This window comes from Xyrauchen texanus, unplaced genomic scaffold, assembly GCF_025860055.1.
Source record: "Xyrauchen texanus isolate HMW12.3.18 unplaced genomic scaffold, RBS_HiC_50CHRs HiC_scaffold_599, whole genome shotgun sequence".
NCBI lineage: Eukaryota > Metazoa > Chordata > Actinopteri > Cypriniformes > Catostomidae > Xyrauchen > Xyrauchen texanus.
The window spans coordinates 1-25,000 of NW_026266576.1; the positions used below are offsets into that span (position 1 = coordinate 1).

Here is a 25,000-nt window from a genome sequence, read left to right on the forward strand (position 1 = left end):
ATTGGTATCATTTTTGTGCAACAGGTTCAAGTTATTTTTGAAATAATCTGTACATGTTTTCTGAAATGTTTTAATTATTTTAGAGAGAGAGACAGAAGGCGTTTTCCATTTGTACCTTCAATTCACACTAACTGCAGTACTATTTCCAGTACCATACTGTTATTGGTTTTTAGTTCCTTTCCATGCAGTGCTCGAGCGGGAAAGAGAAGACGAATACAATGTATTGACTTGAAACATTATAAGGTCTAAATACCAATCTGAGTATCTCACATTTCTATTTCCAGTAAAACTCAAGAGATATGAGCGGGAGTGAGAGAGGCCTTGCTTTTAAACTACACAAAAAATCTGGAAAACAACCTGGCTCTCTTATACTGTTATATGATTCAGCACAACACAGTCCTTTTATTACAAGAAAACAACACAGGTTAGACCTCCACAGGCCTCACAAACATGACACCACAAGTCCTGATATTTCATTAAAGGGATGGTAACTTCATTAAAAGGCAGACTCTGAGATTTCTTTTGGATGACATGATGGACAGATGAGATGTTTATGTCAGTTATCCAACAGAGTAAAGTCCTGAAACAAGTGGGGGCGTGGCCTTTGCATTGAACTTTAGGAAGGTGTGGATGGAGGGAAAATACAGTACAATTGGGTGAAGAACACTCTTAAAGAAACAGGGAAGGTTTCCCTGAATCTTTCCTATTTGATTAAACTGGGGATTCCAGCACTAATACTGATTATTAACCCTTGTCCATTTTAAACAACCCCATTGTCCATAAGTTCGTAGCACTCTCAAATAATACTACCTTCTAAATACAGTGCACTTTCAGCTTATTCTGGGGATTCCAAGCTTGGGATAGCCCAGATAAAGTCAGATCCTTGTCTGAAATCAATTAAACCCAAAAAAACAGGTCTACTGTCATTTCACTAAAAGAACTCAATCTGGCAAAAGTCTTTAAAGCATCCACTCAGTCCACAGTTTTTATGCTAGGGATCAATACTGGCTACATAGTCCATTCCAGTGTCCAATTTAGGAATTATTCCCATCTTCCAAAAAGAGTGCATCATGGGGACTAATGATCATCCATAATTGTCCAAAAGTCCAGCTTATTCTAAGCCAAGAACAAAGATACCACCACCTCAGGAATGATAATCCAAAGGGTAAAATACAAAGGAAGAAATGTGTATATCCTCAAAACTTCAAAAACAATATTAAGTGCATAAAGAACCTTCCTGTATTTATTGACCTTGTTTATATCCAGTCATAAGTCACAGTAAATCCATGTGTTTCTGTTAATTTCTTCTTTTAAGCTTGTTCCACAGCAGTGGTGCATTATGTGTCACAATAAAGCTTGTCTTTGTTTTCTTATAGTGCAATGGATACGAGATGTTAAAGTTTCAAAGGATTCATTTTCAGGTGGCGTCACTTGAAGGTTCGTTACCTTCCAGAGATTTTCTACCTGCCAAAAATGTTCTCATACTCTAGAAGGATGAGTTCTACAATCTGGTTCTGATAGACCATATAAACGGCCATATTGCCCGTCTCAATTTCCGGCCGCAGCAGGGTTGGCCCGAACACGATAGCCACGCTCTGGGTAGTCATCCTGTTCACCTCGCCATGATCAATCACCCTGCAAAACAGAAAGAAAGGAAGATTCAATAGCACATTCACTTCATATGTGTTCACGGAGTTGCTCAAGTTGTTCAAAGGTGATCGTCATAAACGGTACATCTTCGTCTTTAGCTAATACAGAGTTTTCACTTGTCTGAATTTTACAAGGTGAATATGCAGCAGGTAAATCAAAATAAATTTTGCCACAGCAAACAAATGTACCCCACATTCAAATGCTGCGTTCCCAATGGCACTTATTTTACATTAGTATGGGGTATTGCGCAGAAATTACACAAATACAGATCCCTTTTCCTGCAACAGTGAAATGTCAGCCCGTAATTTTACTGGAACATTCTGACTCCATCCTCCATTTTGAGTTACAGTGGACCGAAAGCCATTTAAATGCAAATGCAAATGTCATTGTGCATGTTTGATATTGCAATTACGATTGGGACTCAATACCGGTCTCGAACTACATTCAGAATTACACAGTGAGGCAACGTAGGGAAAATGAGTCACTCTATATGTAGAGTTTTCTTTGTTTATTTCCCACTTTATTTTAACTTGTCAACTCAAAGAAGCCAGAAATAAGTGTATTAAAATTTATGGCCTCCTAAAATACATCATTTGATTTTGCCTTAAAATTATGCACATGAACAGACACATCTTAATGTAGTGTTGCCATTTTAGCTTGTTCTCTACTTGATAACATGTAACTCTCACTCAATTAAGGACATGAGACAGTTTGACTACAGTGTTTACAATGCTGAGTGCAAAATTAAGGTGAAGGAGACCTGAACAGACCCCACAAGACTTTAAGAATGTATAATGTTACTTCATAAACGTAAATCTAAAAAGAAGAGTAGATTCAGTAGTGGATTAGCACATTGCTGCTAAATCTCAGGTAAATCACACAGGCCTGATGCCTGTAAAAAAGACCCCAGTAAATGGTGTGAGCTAATATCATTATGTTTGAGCAGGAGCATTTTTTGTTTTTCATTTATTTAATTATTATGCAATCATTTATTTGACATAGACAATCAGTTGTTCAGATGAGCAAAGCCCACAGTCGGTTCACAGACAATCTGCATATTGCACATAACAATTGCTCAAATCACCAGTTCCAATATGATGGGCAGGCTTTATGCAACTTCTGTGGATAAAGAAATGCAGGTTTCTATCAGACCGCCAGGAAACAAAATTGTGCTTATGAAGAACTGGGCTACTACATCGAGCGGTTCTGAGGAGGAACTAATGACTAGACGTACCAAAGTTTGCTGGGCTAGTAACTCTCACCTATAAATCTTCACAACATATTCAAAGTTTGATTTGAGGTGCTTAGTAGACATATAGCTAGATACAGTATGCATTTTCAGAACTGTACATGCCATTTTGTTATTCGAGTTATATCTGCAACAAATTTAGCACTTGGACTGCATTCTAAACAAAGTCTTTTCACATTTTTCCACTAAATTCTTTTGGAGATTGCAGTGCCAACTATTGTTATATCATTGATTTCAGATAAACATCCATAAATGTCACATAAGAGTAAACCAACTGTTGTTGGTTGCTTTACATGTCAATCAGACTGTCTTTTCTTTTCTAAGTGGGCAAATCATTGCTAGAATAAGCTGTAAATTGGACCAGACTTTATGCCGGTCAAAAGTCAGTTTCTGCGAGACTAAATAACACGCTACTACAAAGAGTCTGGAACCTCAGTAACAAGACATGGCATGTGGGTTGAACATAACAATAGCCATTTCATCTGCCACGTGAAGCTTGATGCCAACTTGAGTCAAGAACGGTTTGCACGGCTTGTTAGTTAATTTAATTACATTCTTACTGCATGCAGCATACAATCACAGACAATCACCAATGGATGAACAATTTGATGACCCATATTACAGTCCAACTATCCTGAACACAGTTCGTGAAACTTCTTTGTTAACCAAGGAATGAAAGAAAGTCATATGGGTTTGGAACAACATGATGGTCAGTAAATGATGAAAGAAGTTTCATTTTTGGGATAGTCCAGGATAGTAAAGGGATAGTTCACTCAAAAATGAAAATTCTCTCATCTTTTACTCAACCTCATGCCAACACAGATGTGTGACTTTCTTTCTTCTGCTGAACACAAACAAATATTTTTAGAAGAATATTTCAGCTCTGTAGGTCCACACAATGCAAGTGAATGGATACCAACATTTTAAAGCTCCAAAAAGCACAAATGCAGCATAAAGGTAATCCAAGACTCCAGTGGTTAAATCCATGTCTTCAGAAGATATATGATAGGATCTGAGTAACAGATCAATATTTAAGTCCTTTTTATTATAAATTATATTATTTTGGGCGAATGCCCAAAAACAAAAGAATGTGAAAGTGGAGATTGATAGTAAAAAAGGACTTAAATATTGATCTGTTTCTCACCCACACTTATCATATCACTTCTGAAGACATGGATTTAACCACTGGAGTAATGGAGTTTATATGCTGCATTTATGTGCTCTTTGGAGCTTTAAAATGTTGGTATCCATTCACTTGCCTTATATTGACCTACAGAGCTGAGATATTCTCCTAAAAATCTTAATTTGTGTTCAGCAGAAGAAAGAAAGTCATATACATCTGGGATGGCATGAGTGTGACTAAATGATGAGAATTTTCATTTTTGGGTGAAATATTCTTTTAATAAATCCCTTCATGTTCTCCCACTGTCAAGACAATATCTCTCACTCGCTCTTTATGGCTCGAGCATCACACCCCAGTGCCAATGGCAATTCATCAAAAGGATGTGGTGTAAAGTCTCTTCCTCTATATTCCTGTCCCTCTATGCTGCTCCACATTTCTACCGCTCTCATAATGATATAGTTGGCCAATCTCCAGGTCTGTCCCAGTAATGGATACAGTGAGATAACTCGATAGAGACTTGCAGTGCAGATCACAGACCACACCCTCATCACCTCCAACAATCACACACATTACACTGGCCTGAATCAATAATGAATGATGATGTTTAGGAATGGAAGGCTTATTAACTCAAGATAGCAAATCCATCCCGGCTAAAAATAAATAAATGAACTACTCTATCATGTAACAGCCTTGTGAATTATACACACAAACTCCCATTAAAAACAGTGGCAGGAGCTTTTCCTTACCTTTTCAGGTGTTTGAATAAAACTTTCATTGTTTCATGATTTGGTTTTGGCAATTGTTTGATCAAGTCTTTTATGGATTGGACTCGCTGCTTGTAATCTGAGTTTTCTGAAAAGGAAGCAAAATAAAAGAGAGCAGGATTAGGATACAGAGACACGGCTGGGAATAACATGAAAAACTATTCCCAGATCACACTGCTCCATCTTGTGGCTGATGCTATATAACCCTATGCTGAATGTGTAATAATAAAACCAACAGGCCTTCTTCATGAAACACGAGTAGAATGAAGTTCTGCATATGACATTTATAAATCCATTCTTATGTATATTGTCAATTAACATAAGAATGGTTTTATGAATTTATTTTGTTCATACTTTTTGACCAATATATGATATTTCCAGCTGTTCGGATTATTGCAAATTTTTGAGATCGCACTTACGAAGAGCAATTACTAGCCAATAATTTGCACTTGGATGACACCTGAAGAACTCTTCTTAAAGACATAAACAAAACTAATAATTTCTTCAACCAACCATTTCTGAGACATAGCTAGTAACACCTTTGTAGGTCATATTAAACCTAATAATGTCTGCTTGCATAACAATCAAATAAGTATTTCGTAAAGGTACTTACTGATGGCTTCGACAAAATCATTAAAGGATGCATAGGTGAAAAGGGGCTCTGGAAGCTCCCGGAAAAACATCTTAAGAGCACCTGTAGTCACATGAATGTCCTCCCATTTATTGTCATCCATATTCACTTTTTCATCTGCAGATGTAAAAACCAATTCAGATCAAAGAATGACACAGCAAATAAGACAAATAAGAAGCTATTGTACTACAGGATAAAATATGAAAATAAAAATATTGTTCCATTGTCAGTGTCCATCTACTTGTTTACACTATATCTTCGAGAGAATGAGATGAGTGACACCTTTTTGAGAGATACCACTTTATACAACGACATTCATTCAGACACAAGAGTCCTTACCGTGATTGACTGCAAAGCGCAGTTTCTGGATGACTGCCAGGTTTCCACTGACTCTGTACAAGCCATCAACATTCAAGCCTGAGCAGAAAAAAAGACAAATGGGAGAAGAAGTCATTGTCTTTGTTTAACAGCCTGTTCATATAGCTGAACAAAATGTTGCTGCCTTAAATTACACCTCTTAAATTGAATGAACTGCATTGTATTTGCGCTGAAATCAATCAATTGATCAAACAAATGCAGATGGATACCTGTACTCTCCACATGCTCAATGCACATCTTGACAAAGTTGGGTATGGAGGTTCCCTCTCTCTGACACAGGGAAGTCAAACTGCAGCCAAACACCTGATCTGAGAACAGACAGTAAAATGAATTAGATTTCAGCTTGTTTCTCATCAAAACCAATTGTATGCCTTCTGAAGACTAGGGACATGATATATGAATCCTTTCTTAAGATTTAAAGTGAGTCACTATCAACTGCCATTCAGCAATCAGTAAAATCACTCTTTAGTGTTTCACAGAAGAAAGCAAGCAATATGTGTTTGGAACAACATGAGTGTAAGTAAATTATGACATAATTTTCATTTTTGGGTGAACTATTCCTCAAACAGCTCTATACTAGGCTGAATGTTCACATAACTGTATGTATTACCTTTGATGTAGCCCTTGTCTCGGACAGCCTGTAAGGTGGGTCTACGAGTAAGAAACTTTTTTAGCTTGACTCTTGTCTTCTTCTGTTCGGAGGACTCCATACTGGAGGAGTTCTTCAATGCTGCACAAAAACAAGCATTCATGAGCAGCTCCAGGTGTGTGTCGGAATACATAAACCTTATTGTGAAGTTATGATGTGTTTATGTGTGTTTGAGTGTATAGTATACCTCTTTTCTTTGAGTCTCTGTGTTCTTTCTCTTTGTCTTGCTTCTCAGTTCCTGGTGATTCAGGCATGTCCTCTTCAATGGCCTCATCAGACTCCCATGCCTGCAGTGTGCACATTATTACAATGTGTGTGTTATTTATTTGTTTATTATAAACTAACTGCTTGTACTGTGTGAGTGTGTATTTCACCCACATGTGTGTTGATGGTCTCAGACAGGGCTTTGTACCAGTCATTAATCACACTGTCTATCTCTGATTGGATCAGCAGCTCTGTGCCCACTCGTGTCTTCAGCTGGAGGGGTCAAAGTTCAGACTGAAGTTAGTGGGATCATATTAGGCAACAGCTTCAGTTACCGAAAATTTGGAATTTGGGGATCCTTAATTCATTTTTATGACTTTACGGTGATCTCTCCAGGTGTTTGCAATTACTTTGATTTACAGATTTGTAAAAATAATTTGGATTCAGACGGATTTGCTAATGGATCATTTAGACTGATTCGTAAACCGTTGTGACAAATCTGAAAAGAATTGACTCAAAAGTACGATTCACCTACAAATATGACATCACTATGGCTTGTGAGCATGTTTCATCCTCGCAAGAGAAATATCTAGCTCCTGAAATATTTTACAGCAGAGAAAACTAGTAATTCGCAGTAGAAAACCCAATTTTATAATAATTTCTTGATATTTCCAGGTTTGCAGTGGGAACCCTGGGCATTATCTTGTGCTTATTTACCAGGAAATTGCAGTGTAATTACTATACAAATCCCCTTAAATACTGCAATTGAACCAAACATTTTATAACAGAAAATGTTTCCAAGAAGTTTGAGAAATTCAGCTGACTCACCTCAATAACATGCTTTTTACTGGATTTCTCTTTGGATGCCCACTCGATTGAACCTCCTCGAAGATCCACTGTGAATTCTGGTTTGGACTGGTTCCCTCCAAACTTGGATTGAATAAGACAGTTTGCGTAAGTGTACAATCTGAATCCTGCCACTCTCAATAAAGAATTTGTTAGGCGTTATTCAAGATTCTCTTTAGTCCAGTGCTATTAAACATCAGCTATATTCATATTCCTGTGTCAAAAGTGAGTTATGAAGCACACAGCATTTTAGGTGTCAATAAGTTCTGGGTGGCAAGGAATGTCCAGTAATATTAGAATAGGTTAGATATTAATGTAAATGCACAATGCACACACCTCTTGGTTTCATTATTTATGGTCCAGATTTGCAAAGAGCACTCTGTACACAGTACATGCCTTGCACAACCATAACCTCCATTTAATATCTATTATGATAATCCAAATTGAACTCATTTGTACACATTCTAAATGCACAAAAAACTATTTAGTCTTTATATGCAGAAATGTATGCCAGCAAATAATGGGTTCTCACTGTATTCATTTTCTTATTGTATATCAAATAACCATTTCTAGAGATGGTAACATATACAAACCACCCTCTTGTTAGAAGAACCCAATTTAAGCACATAACAAGGGGACGAAAAATGTGGCAGACAGGCAGAAAGCAGGACATGCAGTTAAAATGAGAGACAACCTGCCCTTTCCAGCTGATCTGAAAAGAGTTTTGCATTACAACTGTAATATGTGCAGTAAAGCTTTCAGTCTGTTGAAATAACATCAAATTTGAATTAAACTTTATAAGTAATTTTTTTTTAATAATTTGCTAAACTGTCAATAATCAAATTATGAATTGCTGTCATCTTTAAACCAGGAAAAACTGTTCCTAGATCAGCTTAGCAGGCACATTCGGTCCAGAGAGGTTGACACATACAGAGGGGGCCCGGACACGCCTACAGTGCGTCTTATAGGACACTGCAGGATGGAGCTTAATCGAACGCTTCCAGTTACTTAGCAATGAAAGGAGGAGTTCAGGGAAGGAACCATTGCGGCAGTACGACTTTGAAGAGACAGAGGAGATGGAAAGAAGAAAAGAACAGAAAAAGAGTGATGATGCATGAAAACATCTCACGACACACATGGGAGATATAAATGAAAGAGAGAGGAAAAACAGCAAGAGAGCTGAAGGTGCACTCAGTAATTTTGTGTTTATGTGGCCCTTGCTAGTATGGCAGCTGTCTTGGACATATACTGACACCACGTGTGGTGGATGCAGCATCACGCAGAAGTTTTTGCCGTAAGCCATGATTAATTTATTCAACAAACAAACAGGTTCAACAACAGGGGTTTTACCATGATAAAATGGCTGGTCATGTGATCTCATAATGTTGGCCCCAAGAGACAACCCACTCTATATGCTGTAAAATTGCTGTTTTTACTCTACTAATAAGACTGGAGTCTTTATCTCATGGGAGTGTACATACAGTATTTTTTACAGTACTATTCACTTCTGAATTCTGTAAAAATTTTAAATGGGGAAATAAATACTGAATGCACCTTTAATAATCTAAATTCTAAATCTAACAATTCACAAGACAAAACGAATATAGTTACAGTTACACTACAAATGTATCATGTGTTGTCGTTGGAACATGATCTAAAAACTGAAGTTGGATGAATTTTGCATGGTGTACTCTGAGATAAATGCAGCCATAACTTCAGCAGACTATAGCAGAACCTGCCAGTACTCAAAACATGTAAACTGAAATGCTGTCAACTGTCACTACAGACTAACAGAGTCAAACAATTTAAACATTTTTCAGGAGGAAAATTCCACAGCTGCCACAGTGAATGGATCCTTGTAGTAGAGCCTGACAGGAACACATACCCAGCTAGTGCCGGTGCCCTGACCCTTTGCAAACAGCAATGCGGATCCCTGAAGAACAGTCCAGGTGGAGGCCCAATTCTTTCTGCAGGATACAAAGACAACAGAGCACAGTGTCACAGTTCTGAATAACAATTTACAGAAGTATCAACAAACTTTGGACAAACACATTTGTCAAAAAAAAAAATTGTTGTTGTTGTTGCATTTTTCTAACTTAATAGTCTTTTCTTTTTAATTACAAATTAAATGATCAGCATAACAATTTGTGTAAAAGGTTCAATAAAAAATGTCTATGAATTTCTTGGTGTTTGGCACTGCATGTACCCTTTTTGCTTTAATGATAGCATGCACACAAGCCAGCATGGACTTCACAAGTTTGTGCAAACACAGATGATCCTTATAATCCCAGCATGATCTGAGAATGTTCCCAAGAGTGTCTGGTATGCCTCAATGGAAGCAAGGAAATCTGACCTTTTGTACAGAGGAGTTAACATGGGCAATGTACTGTGCTTATTTGATTAGTGACCTAGAATAGTGCAAAATCTTAAATACTTCTTATTAATTTTACATAACTTTATTTTTAAAATTTGAATGTGTTCTCAGACTTTTAAACCCCACTGTATATCTAAATAAAAGTAATGCATAAGATTATTATTATTACTGTTTTATTAAATACCTAACAATTATTAGTATTAATATTAATACATACCTTTTTTTCCCCCCGATACAATGTTTTTTTTTTAATATGCAACATACAGAGATGCAATCTTTACCTGACTTTCTTGCCATGTTCAGTGATCTTGGTGACATTGAGCACACCACACTTTTCTGAGGGCTATGATCAAGAAAGAGAGATGTACACATCAATTAATTTAAAATAAAAACTTTATATTAACAGAAATCAAAATACATTCAGCATGGTTAATTCTGGATATTGTTTGAGATTTATTTAGCAAATGATACAGTGATCAGTAAATTATATGTTAATGCATTGTTAGGAGCATGCAGATAAGCAAACAGATTAGCATGCATACTAACAGTAGAGGAGTGTTTTGGTGAAGCGGGGCAGGAGTCTGATTCAGGAGAGATCTGTTTGGCATGTACAGACTCCTGCAAGTTTAAAAGCAGAAAAAGCATTGTTACACACTCAGAAGAGTAGGGAGTGAAAGAATGAATGAAAAGAGATTAAATCCAGTCTGAGGGCGGTTTACGGTCTCCGAACATAAAAAGACAGACACATCAATGTTCCCTGATGGGACAGACAATTTTCAGTACTGTAATATCACTCTAACCATACATGTCCAATGGCACGGAGTGAGCAGGTGTTTTCAATTCTTCTCTACGGGAGCAGAGCATCGGACTGGAGTAGACAAAGCGGTGAGAGACCATCAAAAAAGGTGAGAAATGCTCAACTTCATGCAAATGAGAGGTGGAAATATACAGGCTTTGGCAGCGTTAACAAAAGTTTATTAAATTAACAGTATATGCATCCTTTGGGCATTCTCTAGTTTGCATTTTTTCCAACTGTAATCATGCATACAATGATTTTATTGACTGTTTATTTAAAGCAATCAAAAACCATCCTAAACACAACCACACTCATTTTACATTTTACAATACATACATGCTTCAAAAGCGCCAGACCAATAGCCATGGAGCGCCATGGAGAAGACTCATTCTGCACGAGTGGACATGTAGAGTAAGTCTTGACATGCAATTCATTATTGGTATTGACAAAGGTTTTGTGGACATGCTAGTGAGCAAAATACACTTCTGAGTTATATGAAGCATTAGTACTGTATAAACACAGCAAACACAAACATACAAATAAGCAATCATATGCACCCACACACACGCATACAGATACATCATCACATTTCAATTTTCAGCAGCTTTTGATTAACCGATTTATTTCCTTGAATTGCTAGAAATCAATTTCAATTTGAGAAGCGAAGAAATCAAGAAATCTGCAATCAAATCATCTGATTGGTTACTGCATAAAGAGGCGACTAACTTCTCTGTACAGTGATAGGTCGAAGCCCCTGGGGAGGCAGTTAAAGCTGAACCATCTGTTTTTGAATGGCAGCTGGAATGAAAACCATTGTGCAACATTATATCAGGCTTGTTTTGTTCAATTTGGTGTCAATGCACTTGACTAAAGAAACCTCATAATCAAGAAACAAAAAAGGAAAATATGAACCACATTAACCAAAAATTCAACAAACGAGATCTGGGATTGTTTAAAGCCTCATGCCCTCCAAGAGGAAATATTTTTGGAGCTTAATCTGCAATGGCATCTGGGTGGAGGAATAAATGAACTTGACAGGAGAGGAAGCCTCCTAATTGGCTTTTAGGCAACATGCTGACTTCTACAGAAAAATACTTGGGAGGGCTAGAGATTTACATGCATGAGCGTACGAGTCAATAATAATAAATATCATAAAAATCACAAAACCTGTTGTAATTGCATGTGCTTTCATGAAAAAATAGCAACAAATACTACACAAAAGAGCATCTGTTACTATATTCAGTGGCGTAACTTGGATCTTCCGGGCCCCAGTGCAAAGAACCTGTCTGGCCCCCTCCTGTGGTTGTTTTTACGGTTCCATTTGGTCGACTGTTGTGGGCCCCTTTTCACTCTGAGCCCTAGGGCGGCTGCCCACCCTGCCCTTCCTGTAGTTACACCCCTGACTAGATTATTAAGACTGTGTTTGTTGAATTTAGGTTCATGTAAACTAAATAGTGCAGGGTGATACACATTGCAAACAAGTCATGATTCAGTATAGATAACGCATCACATGTTATCAATATTGATTGATACTGAAGGATCTAAAGTAATATCTGCAATATTGTAAGAAAAGATTAGGGATATATTAATATATTGCATCTGAACAACTCTAGTACACTGAAAGTAAAACTTGTTACATAGGTGTGTACTGTATGTGTTTAGACGTGTACCTTGTCACTGATGTCCAGCACATATGTGCTGTGTCTCCACTTGGTCAGGACAATGGGCTCTTGCGGTTTCCTCTCCAAACTTTGACTCTTCGGAGCTTCTTCTGAGTTTGGAGGGGAGAGATTATACTGGTGAGAAAGAGAGAGAAATCATAGATGATACAGAGATTAGTGATGTGATAAAGTGGGGAAACAAACACTAAATCAGCCAACACAACCATTTAAAGCACAGAACGAATTTACATAATTCCACAGGTAGTAAACGTTGCCATAAAGAAAACAGAAGAGGTTCAAACTGTAGTGACTAGAGTAACTATTACAAAATTCTAAAGAAACACTAATGCACAAAAAATGAGTACTGAGAATGACAAGAACACATTGAAGCAAAGAGCCATTCGGGTACCTCTCTCCTCACCGTCCACAGCACCATGTGTGGTCAGATCTCCTCCTTCAAACATAAGCCCATCCCAACCCACACAGCACCCCAGAGCACACCATATGTGCGAGTAACAGTTTGTGCGTACAGGAGAAAAGTGTGGCAGACAAACAGGGTCCAGTATTGTCTGGCTGCACTTAAGACACTGATCTCCATTAACTAGATTAAAGAATCAGGGTTACTTTTAGATCTTCCTAATGCCTGGGCCAAAACTACAGCTAAAGCAGTCAATGAAAACCATGTGATCTAATGACAGAGAAGACTGTCAGGGTATACCTGTGAAAGTATTTAACTATCTGTGAACAGTCTATCTGAATGTGCAGCTTACTTTTGGTAACTCCCATTCTGAGCGAGATCCGTCAGCGCTGTAGTAATACGGCCTTCCTTGCTCATCCACGTGTTTAATCCACTGCAAAAGAAAGAAAACCCTCTGTTATATTGTGCATCATCTATTACATGAAGATATTTTTTTGTGTAAGCATCTCTTCCCAGCACCTTCTCATTATTGTGTTCAGACACATAGAGAGTGTGTCCATGTTCATCCAGTTCCTCTGACCAGCCTCTAGGGGGCGATCCATACTGACTGTCTGACTGACTGGAGCGAGTGCTGAGACAGTTCTCTTCGGATGACAAATGCTGGAGAATAGAAGAGAAAAGACGGAAGACAAAGCAAGGCATGAAAACAAATATTTTTAACTACATGATGCAATAATTATTAATAGGAAATAATTTGAAAAAATATGTTAAATTATATAGACTATTTTTTATAAATTGATATCACTTGAAGGAATATTCCAGGTTCAATACAAGTTAAGATCTGTTCAAAGCATTTGTGGCATAATGTTGATTACTATAAAAATCTATTTAAACTCGTCCCTCCTTTTCTTTAAAAAAAAAAAAAAAAAAAGCAAAAATTGAGGTTACAGTGAGGCATTTACAATGGAAGTAAATGGAGTTTAAAAAGCAGAAATGCAAAGCTTATAATTTTATAAATGCACTTTCATTAATTCTTCTATTAAAACTCTTTTTTTATTATTTGAGCTGTAAATTTGTTTAAATCTTCATTTTTACAGTCATTTTAGGGTTTATTGACATCTTATCAACATGGCAATGAAGTTGTAAGATTAGCTATAACTTTACATAGAAACGGTTAGTTAGTGATTTCATTACACTAAAATCATGTTTTCATTCATATAATTTGGCTATACATGTGAACATTTTATTTTTGAATTTATTTTGTGGGTAAAATGCTCTTTGGTTATTTAAGCTTCAACAGACTGCTGTGCTGAAAACAGTGGCGCAATTAATATTCGTGTCGTGTTTGTGTGCATATTAGTTTACGTGACAAAATGTTTTTTGTGTAGAATTCTAGTTCTGAAAGTCTTTGTAAAGAACATTTCTGTCTAAGATGGTAAAATGTTTGCCTTGCACAAACGTTTCTGAAGTTCCAAGATTTTATTGTCCATTGCTGCCATCTAGTGGTGAAATATATTAATTTGGGCATAATTCATGGCGACATGCTATGTTTTGTTGTTTATTAGTTAAAATCGTATCTGTTGAATGTGCATTGCAGAAATAATTGACCCAAAATACTGTCATTTACTTGGTAAAAAACGTACTTTGTCCAAACACTTATGAATTCCTTTCTTATGTGGAACACAAAATATGATAGGCAGAATGTTCCCGAAAAGGAATCGGGAGCGAGAACCCTTAATTGCAACCACAAGGAGGTTACCCCATGTGAATCTATCCTCCCCAGCAACCGGGCCAATTTGGTTGCTTAGGAGACCTGGCTGGAGTCACTCAGCACATCCTGGATTCAAACTCGTGACTCCAGGGGTGGTAATCAGCGTCAGTACTCGCTGAGCTACCCAGGCCCCAAAAATTTTGTATTTTAACATTCAACTATTGGTCTCCTTTCACTTCCATTGTAAGTGCATCACTGGCTCTTTTAAAGAAAAAGAGGTGCAAGGCTAAATGTATTTTTGTAGTAATAAACATTATGCCACAAACGCTTTTGATTGAGCTTAACTTAAAGAGATAAGTAATAATATTCATGGAAGCCACCATGAAGAGCTTTTCTAGGCCTTTGAAACATTTGTCAGAAATTCTGTTAATTTCTTTAGGTGTAAACCCCACCCACATTATGTCATATTTTGGTCATATGTCATTATTTACTCACACTCATGTCACTAATGAGCTGCGCTTCAGTGACTGTTGTTAGTCCCTAACATTCTGCCTAACATATTTTGTGTTCCACATAAGAAAGGAATTCATAAGTGTTTGGACCAAGTAAGTTTTTACCAAGTAAATGACAGTATTTTGGATGAACTATTCCTGCAATGCACCTTCAACAGATAAGATTTTAACTAATAAACAACAAAACATAGCATGTCGCCATGAATTATGCCCAAATTAATATATTTCACCACTAGATGGCAGCAATGGACAATAAAATCTTGGAACTTCAGAAACGTTTGTGCAAGGCAAACATTTTACCATCTTAGACAGATATGTTCTTTACAAAGACTTTCAGAACTAGAATTCTACACAAAAAAACATTTTGTCACGTAAATTAATATGCACACAAACACGACACGAAAATGCATTGCGCCACTGTTTTCAGCACAGCAGTCTGTTGAAGCTTATATAACCAAAGAGCATTTTTTGAAGGCTTAAATTTAGACTGAAGACCTACTTTAACTCTGGCCTATTTCAAACTTTCACATGCACAAGCATAATGGGCACATACACTCAAACACTGACAAAAACACTGATATTTGCATTGTTCTGTACTTGTACTAAACATGCTAAACAAATAAGCGCAAATACAAACCAGTGCAAAGATGTGTTTAACAGATGCAACATGATCCTCTCTTTTCATGTTTTCTCTTAAAGTGATGCTTGCGTTCTTCACGTGTACTGTTGATGAATATACAGTTTGTTGTCTATTTGATGTAAACACACTGCAGCACTTGTTGAGCTACTGTTGTACAGTGTATATGTGTATGTTACCTCCATGTCCCCAGTGCTGGACATGTCCCCACGGCTGAGACCGTTGTCTCGTGAGCGGGGTGGTTTCCAGGTCCTCTCCTGAGTTGTGCGGTTGTAGTAAAAGTTTCTTCCACTCGAGTCTTTGTGCATCTCCCAGTCGCCCAGGATATGCAGAGGGGAGGAGGAGGGCACCGAAGGAAGAGAGGACTGCGAGATCTTTAGCTCCTGGAGGTTAGTGTAGACTGGGGACTCTGATCGGCCCTGCCCAATGGGAGATATGCCCTGTGGATAAAAGAAATATTTTTTTTTATTACTGTGTACACACTGCACTCAAAAAAGCTATTTCTTGCCAATGTGATATTTTAAAGCAGAGCATATCTAGAAATATTCATATTTTATAAAGAAATGTCCTGGTCTGGAAATTACCATTTTAGAATTCCCTGATATTTACACGTTTACCCCTTTGTGGGAACCCTGTAACTGTGCAACAGTTTTCTTGAATACCTTTCTGCATAAACACCTCATTTAGTAGCACCGATATATGCCTGAAAAGATAACTACAATCATCTGCTAAAAAGAGGGCCAAGAGAAACAAAAGCAGCAAATAAAACTGATTGATTCTGCCAAGCATTGAACAAACTCTGAGAGGGATCCAAAAGTAATTTCCCCCTACACATGCCTGCCAATTATTTTATTGATGTGCTGACGCTGACAGCTGGCTAAACTCTCATACTTTTCATTCAAAACAAGTCATGTTTCAAATGAGAGCAAAAGAATGAAGAGCATTTAATAAACTCAGCATGGAAATATTTGCATAAGATTTTCCAGGAGAGAACAACAGCAAAATGAAGTATTTCCATGTCCCAGACATCACATGGCACAGAATGACTGCAACATACAATGAGCATCTGTTCTCAGCTAAATCTAAAAGAGTCGGCTCTGATTTGAATATACTTATCAGCTCTGACAGATCTGTCAATAGTGTTTTTTTCTGGCTGGAAAAATGCTTAATCCTTGTTCAGATCACACTCTTCATTCTAAACCTTGATTTGGAAGAAAGGCCTCATCTTAAAATGACACAAAAACTGAATTGGCAAAGAATCCCAAATATGGATCAAGAGGAAAAGCGATGACATCATGATTTCAGAAATTTAAGGACCATTGACACAATAAACATAAATGTTATAGGTTTGATACTCAGCAAACACATATGGGGTGAATACAGGTAAAGTGGGTAACTTAAACTTAATCTTTTTCATTGTGTATTTTCCTCCATTACTAAAAATCAGCATCAACTCAAAATAAACCATTTATGACAACATTAGATTTTTAAAACAACACCAATGGCAAACTATCAGAAAGTTTACCACTTTATCTGTATTCACCCTACTGAAACAATACATGACATAAATACCAGTCAGAGTCAGTTTGGATGAAACTGTCTGCTAAATGAATTCAGCTAAATGAATTCATGTAAATGCAATGATAGTAGCATTCTTTCAGCAAAAACTGTCTAGTAAAAAAGTACACACACACACACACACAGACACAAACTACTATTTTTCCTGCTTGTTCAGTTTACTCAATAGAAAACTAAAGCAACAAAATGCTAGAACGTTTTGTCACAACTTGATGTCATTGTTTTCTATACTGTACATTTCAATATGTAAAATGGAAGTTTACTTAATCCATTTGAGTTGGTACTACATGAATAGTTTCTGTGGTGTTAATGTAGCTTTGGTGAAAGAGGGCAATTTATTTCCATTATTTGCATGGGACTGGATAGAGAGAACAAGTGATATTAAGTGTTATTTGTAAATAATAAACACACACACACAAATTTCTAAAACCACAACTAGTGAAATGTAGCTAGCAAAAAGAAAAATGTATTAAAAATTAAATAACAAATTTGCTAAAAATGTATCCATAACAGAGGGATCAGATCTGTGTTCTAAAAGACAAACTTGTGCAGAACATGGCACAAAGCTGTGGACAATGCAACAAAGTAATCACTCTTTGCTGACCTTTAAAAAAAAAAAGTCAGAATTCCTGTTTTTAATGGAAAGGCCTGTTGGCACACACTGTCGGAGTATGTGGATAGCTCATCTATTCTGTCATGCATGGAAACATACAAACCTTCCTGTCATACTGAAATATAATATCAACCTTCATTATAGACTCGAAGCCACATCAACATTGTGCTTGAGTGGAGATGGGCAAAACGTGCCAAAAACGAATCCAAACATTTAATTCCTCACGTCCAAACACATATTTTTTATCATCTGCAGATGAAAACCAAAAAAGTCATTGTCTAACTATAAATACTAGTATAACTAACATCAAAGACTACATTCTTAGTTTAAGAATGACAAATACAACAAAGTATGCTTCCGCAATGTATAAAGAGAGTAGCAAGAGCACAAGTCATGTCAAACTTCACCTGGTCTCTTTTTAAATAAAGCATGACATCCAAACACACTCAAGGCAAAGAAAAATAAGAGAAAAATAAGCTACATCAAATAAAAACAAATAAAATAAATAAATAAATGAAAATACAAATATTTAACTTAATATTAAAACATTGTTAACATCAAAAGTTACAATTTGCATTGAATTTTCTTTCACCTTCTGAGAGGAACTCATGCTCGTCTCCTGCACTGTAGGTTGAAATATTTCTGTGTTGTGCTCTTCAATCAAATGGAGATCAAACTCTCCTGCTCAATATCTGCATACACTCCTCAATCCCTGTTTGCATATCAGTCCCTCTCTGGCTCTGTCTCACCCACACACATACATCCGTAAAAGAACAGCACTTTGAATATAGAAACCCCAGCCCGCCCTAAATTATTATTTCACAAGAAAGGTAAAGATCTGAAATGAACCCAAACAGCAGGCATGAGCTCAAAACAGACATTAGACAAATGTATCTAATCTACTTAGAATATTGCGTACACACACAGAAACCAAGATGAATATATTCAAATCCATGCTAAACCACACACCACCACGTGGAAATCTGTAGAGCACATCCAAGAGGAAATGCACAGCACAGACATACAAAATACACTGTAGCAGCTGTAAGTGATGCAGCATATGAGCCAATGGACAACTACAGCCAAAAAGATGAGACTCATGATTCAATAAGATTCAATCAAGACAGGTTGTAAACTCTGAACGCGAGTGTTTTATGCATGTCTACATGGGCAAATTGAGAACTTACACACCTGAATGCTGCTACATGAGACAACAAATTTGTTTATTTTATGAAAGGTGGATCCTACTCCCTTATCGTGGAGATGTTTAGGATTAGATGCTCAGATATGGGAGCTAATGAAGTGCTCTGTGGTTTTCTCTCAACCCCACCCCACCTACACACAGCGATCTGAATTCTGAAAGCATTTGTCAACTTTTCATGAAGACATCCATTCTTCTATCTCTCGATGACTCATCATCCATTCATCCATCTGTCCATCATCTTCCAACTGTGTTTGAGTTAATTACTTAAAAGGTACACATTAATTGTACTTAGATGTCCCTAATTTTTTGCCCCAAAGTCTTTTAAAAATGGGGAGAGTATTGAAACAATTCATTGAAATTAGCCAGTATCCTGTCATCTTAATTTCACAAATAAAAGCAATCAGAAGAGGAGGAATTGCAGTCAAAAGGGAGCAGTTGCCCTTCTGATAGAACTGTAATATTGGTCCTAATGTTGCGCATTTTGCATGTTGCCACCAGTTCAGACCCGAAAGTGAAAGTGAATTGTCATGGCCCTGTTCAAGCTGCCAACCTGCACCAAGTAGTGGGGGAAACTTTCAGGCTTAGTATAAAGATCATCCATTGACGTATATGTTGTGTGCACAGCTATTAAAGAAAAACTGAAGCAGTGTAATATCAGGGTTTATATATGATACATTCCTGAATTTCAAAAGAATATTTTGAACAATCATCTACTCTAAAGCACACCATCACAACTGCATTATGTCCCGCATATTAGTCCAGCAACTTTTAATGACCAACTGAACTTGATTGTCAACTAAAATACATTTTAGCATCATAATGCATTTTACATTTTCTGAAGAAGCTCAGCAAATGCAGTCTGAGGTAAAGAGGGTTAGATTTAAAATATTTAAAAGTTTTAAAATGGTCAAAAGCTTGTTTTCTGAAAGTGAACTCAGCATTGGACAAATAGTTCAGATAGTTTATATTCTTGAAAGAAGTGTAGAACATTCGGAGAATGTCATTCAACCGACTTTTCATCAACAAAACATGGAAAGGTTCATTTAAGTTTGTATAAAGAAAGGACAATTATATAGGCCTAACAACATAATTTATTTATTTTACATTTAATCTTTATTCGTTTGGTAATTTGTTTGATTTAATACAGGGAATTTTGCTGGTATTGTTTCAAATGAAAGCTAAAAAAATTATTTTATAGAATTGGGCTATAATTTGGTGTTCCAAAAAAAGCACATTGAAGCTATTCTCCTAGTATTATTTTTAATTTAAAACATCTTTGTGCACAGAAATTATATGCTTTTTGTATTGTGGGCTAATTCCATGACTGCCGTCTATTATTTTGAATGGTGTGGAAAAGGAACTTTAATACATAAATGGATGGCTACAACGATTAAATTAATCACAAAGAGTGGCTATTCATTTGTTCTCTGTGCACTTGTCGATACAGGTGCATGAGAGTTATTTGTGTTGACATTCCTGGTGATTCACGTACAAACAATTGGCTTTAAATGATATATGCCTTATAGACATGATTAACACAGACTAACGATTGGGGTCAATTCTGTCATTTTGCGTTAATGCCTATTTTCTCGACAAAATTTGTTTCCAAACCAGTTTTTCGAGACTTTTAATGTATCGATATAGAGTTTATTGTAACTAGAGTTAAGGAAAATTTTTATATTGACACTTGTGTGAAATTTTAGCGATTAGTTTCCAACAGCTATATTGGTAAACTTTTTGATCCGCTACACTTTTTGTCACAAAAAAACCCTTGGATGGAAACTTAGTTATAATTAGATATTTATGGTGCACATTAAACTGGGATATGAAAAACTAATAATAAAAAAAAACTGGGATAGGAGAAATTATATTTTACCACAAAAATGTTATATACTGCATCAGGCGTCATTCCATTTTTCCGATTGGCCACTAGGAGGATCCCTCAATCCATTTTATCCTGTGCTGAACCAAATGAAGGGATAATTTGTAAACATGGCAACTAGCATTCCTTTGCCTCCTTAGCACCTCATAGTTTGCAGTGTAAATGTGTGTGTGTGTGTGTGTGTGTGTATGTGTGTGTGTGTGTGTGTGTGTGTGAGACTATATGAGAGAAAGAAAAAGACAAAAGTTTGGTGCTTTTTCCTAAGAATGCACATTATACAGCTTGTTCACAGCTAATAACCAAATGAACGAATGCATGAATGATTGAATAAAATAACTAAATGGATATGAAAATGATTTGAGTTGAAATAACTTAAAGTTTACTTGTAGATTCGTTTAAAGGAATTGTTCATCCAAAATGAAAATTCTCTAATTATTTACTCATCCTCATGCCATCCCAGATGTTTATAACTTTATTTCTTCTGCAGAACACAAATTAAGATTTTTAGACTAATATTTCAGCTCTGTAGGTCCTCTAATGCAAGTCCGTGGTGATCAAAACTCAGAAGGTCCAAAAAGGCAGCATAAAAGTAATCTATACTGGTTAAATCTATGTCTTCTGAAGAGATATGATAGGTGTGGGTGAGAAACAGATCAATATTTAAATCTCCAGCCCAGAATGTGGACATGAAAGTGTAGATTTACAGTAAAACAAATTACTTGCATATTGATCTGTTTCCCACCCACACCTATCATATCATTTCAGAAGACATGGATTTACAACTGGAGTCTTATGGCATACTTTTATACTGCCTTCATGTCCCTTTTGGACATTAAAATATCTGGTCACCATTCACTTGCATTGTTTGGACTAACAGAGCTGAAATGTTCTATTAAAATCTTTGTTTTGCAGAAGCAAGAAATACATACATATCTGGGATGGCATGGGGGTGAGTAAATGATGAGAGAATCAGACTCAAGTCTTCCGGAGAGGTTCCTTAAGGTTTTTACACATTTACAGTACTTAAAGACCTGAGTGTGCCAAGCGGTAACATACTCGAATATAGTTGCATAACCGTATAAGTGTGAACTGGCACTGAGAGAGGGAGAGAGGAAAAAGAATGTGACCTTATTGAGAACTTTTGTCAATGTATTATATGCATGTGTAAGCCCACAGACAAAGTATTTGGGACATATCCTTCATGTTTATATTTTAAATTTATCTTATTTCCCCTTTTTTCTGTTTCTTGAAAACCCTCCTTTTACTTTCTTTCATCACTCACAAAAAGACAAACAGGCCATCTCCATATATCCTTCTGTCTTCCTCAATGACTATGTATGGATGACCAGCTTAACCTATATTTCCAGCTGAGTGCCTGCAGCAAGGATACATCTGCTCAGCCACAGATTAGCACATCTGTGACATATGCAGACCCATGCGGGCACAGCCACACAATCATCTCCCCCAGGACCCCTGAAGCCACATCAATGTGTGTGCTCATGTGCATGTCTGCTCAACTAAACTTAGGGGGTCTACATCTGCAGTATGAGACCACAGAATATACTGTAATTGTGCACTGTTGGACACAACCACAAACACACTCTAAGCAACATGTAAGACTATAAGAAAGAGGAGTGATTTAGTGTGCAGTAGTCAGCAAACTTTACAGGGAATTATAGGTCTATTTCACACCTCAGTGAGTTTAGCAATGCTCAAACTCTGACAGAGAGACAACCAATTAACCTTTAGGTCTTCGGCACACAGACTAATAATGCGTGACACCACACACACAAAAACAAGCCACTCTACACAAATTGCTGATACAGACAGTTCCCAGAAGTCACCATAAGATTATGAAATATCAGTCAGACCAGGAGGCAGAATTGTTAGATCATTCAAATGCAAATATTTCCAGTTACCAATGCCATTGTAGAAATGCACTATTCATTCAAATTATCATGATTCATTTAATCCATGAATCAAAGTGTCCAATAACAGAGTGATTAATGTGATTAAATGAGTAGTATTTGGCTGGCCGTGTGATCCATGAGGGGATCCTGTAGATTGAAGCGCCTTTACAAGGTTTCCATACATATGAATGGAATCTTATGCTCATGTGAGTGGTCATGATTTTATATAGGGCTGCGCAGTTACAGAAAAATAATTGAGATTACAATTACAGCGGTCACAATTATATAATTGAGTAGTGTCAATTACAGCATTACATTTAGGTGTACTCCCATAATTGCGACAATGTTTTGTATTAGCAAACATATTTTTTGGGCCGTGGTTTGCATGAATGCAAAGGCAAATCAGAGGCATTTAAATGAGTCTAGAGACATATCAGTAATGCTCACTATCTACATTTTACTGTGTATAATTTATTCTAAATGTGAACAACACTTTGTTTTTCATGCAATTAAACAAAATAATGCACTTCAGTAATGCAGCTCTCATCTTGTTTTGATGCAAAATCCACATAAAGAATATGCAGCTGCCCCAAACAAAGTCAATATTTTAATGTCAATTCGAATAATAAAAATTAATAATCAATTACAATATCAAAGGAAATACCTGGCAATTATGTTCATTTTAATCATGTTTGGAAATAACTAAATTTCTTAAGAGAACAACATTTTTAATGAGGAAAACTTTACCGAGTGCACTTTAAAGAAAAGCAAATGTGCTAAACTACATATTTTCAAAATCAACTAGTCAATTGGCTATTGCCTAGACAGCCAATCAGATTTCTGACCAAATAACCAATGAGGTGTGATGTTTGACGTGTCGCCATATTTTATTTGTGCTCTGTTTAAAGTTTATCAATGATTTAATTGACTTAAATTTTGGTCTGTTCATCACACATGGTGATTTCATGCCTTCAGAATACTTGGAATATGATGCACTAGTTTTTACACTTATGGGAGATTTTTCTAATCTTTAAAGTTTCACTTTCAACTGCTACTGTACTGAAATCAGCGATCATGACATTCATTCAAATCTCTCCTTTTGTGTTCCGCAGAAGAAATAAAATCACATAGGTTTGGAATGACATAATTAAATAATGGCACAATTTTAACGTTTGGCTAAACTATTCCATTAAGGAAACACTGTATAATTAGGCTGGTCTTAGGTTCACCTGACCCTGAACAGATGTGTTTCTCAGGAGGCTTTCTTTCTTCAGTGGAACACGATAGTATTTGGTACTTAGTCACTATTCACCTTCATTGCATCTTTTGTTCCAAACAATGAAAATGAATTGTGACTGAGGCTAACATTTAATCTAACGCTCCCTTTTGTTTTTCACGTAAGAAAGTCAGACAGGTTCGGAACAACATCTGGATGAGTAAATGATGCCGCTAAAATGCCAAAACAACTAGCCGGCCATCGTAATCCTTCTCTTCAGTGAATATGTGTGTTTCTGTGAGTAGCTGAATGATATGATGTGTAGGCGTATGTGTTTGTGAAAAGACCTGGGGGCGCTGTGCTTTGATGGTAGTCCCAAATCCTCAATGGCAGACGGTGCATCCTGCAATGGTTGCAAATCCCTCTTTTGTCATTGGTTCCCCTCATTTCCCCAAAATCCCTCATTAATTATTCAGAAATGTTAGAGGACTCCTAGTGAGTAATACTGTTCTCACATTTCTGAGCCTCAAACCACTGCATGAGAGAGTGAGCGTGTGTCCCATATCTTCAGCCTACAGTTTATGTACACACGACTCTCATTGTGAATCTAAAAAAATGTCTATTCGAGAACTTTCTTCGATGTAAACAACAATTACAGGCATTATTCAGGGTTTATTCCATAGATGTTTTGATGCCAATGACAACGTGACTATGAGACAGTTAATTCTGTTCAATAGGGCATACTGTATTAAAGGGATAGTTCACTCACAAATGTCATAATTTACTCATCCTCATGTTGTTTTAAACCTGTTTGACTTTTCACCATGGAACACAAAAGGAGATGTTAGGCATGAATATTAGCCTCAGTCACCATTCACTTTTTATTTTATGGGGGAAAAAAAAAAATCAATGAAATTGAATAGTGACTTAGGCTAAAACCTCATGTTCCACAGTAGAAAGTAAGTCATACAGGTTTGGAACAACATGAGTGCAT

The 25,000-nt window shown here is 36.7% G+C and overlaps 1 protein-coding gene across 5 annotated transcripts; it reads right to left on the bottom strand.

The window, feature by feature from the left end:
- Nucleotides 1-848: 848 nt before the first annotated feature.
- On the bottom strand, nt 849-18,527 carry LOC127642401 (rho GTPase-activating protein 12-like). 5 transcript variants are annotated; one of them, XM_052125016.1, is made up of 18 exons: nt 18,387-18,527; nt 15,783-16,043; nt 13,263-13,403; nt 13,096-13,176; nt 12,335-12,460; nt 10,415-10,486; nt 10,150-10,211; nt 9,380-9,461; nt 8,426-8,551; nt 7,477-7,578; nt 6,823-6,921; nt 6,632-6,731; nt 6,406-6,525; nt 6,005-6,103; nt 5,757-5,834; nt 5,400-5,534; nt 4,769-4,874; nt 849-1,635 (listed from the first exon to the last, which is right to left on the bottom strand). In XM_052125016.1, the coding sequence occupies exons 1-18, from the start codon at nt 18,402-18,404 to the stop codon at nt 1,461-1,463; spliced, it is 1,983 nt and encodes a 660-aa protein (XP_051980976.1). In that variant the 5' UTR covers nt 18,405-18,527; the 3' UTR covers nt 849-1,460. The 5 variants fall into 5 exon arrangements, with proteins under 5 accessions (XP_051980976.1, XP_051980977.1, XP_051980978.1 ...); XM_052125017.1 differs by lacking the exon at nt 10,415-10,486 and adding an exon at nt 11,391-11,462; XM_052125018.1 differs by lacking the exon at nt 10,415-10,486.
- Between the last annotated feature and the right edge of the window lie 6,473 nt (nt 18,528-25,000).

Bases quoted from the DNA above. Each gene is read 5' to 3' on its own strand.
- LOC127642401 (XM_052125016.1), bottom strand. The intron at 13,177-13,262 runs GTGCTGGGAAGA...TTTCTTTTGCAG, and splicing joins CTGAACACAATAATGAGAAG to TGGATTAAACACGTGGATGA. The intron at 4,875-5,399 runs GTAAGTACCTTT...CTTCCTTTTCAG, and splicing joins TGATTTTGTCGAAGCCATCA to AAAACTCAGATTACAAGCAG.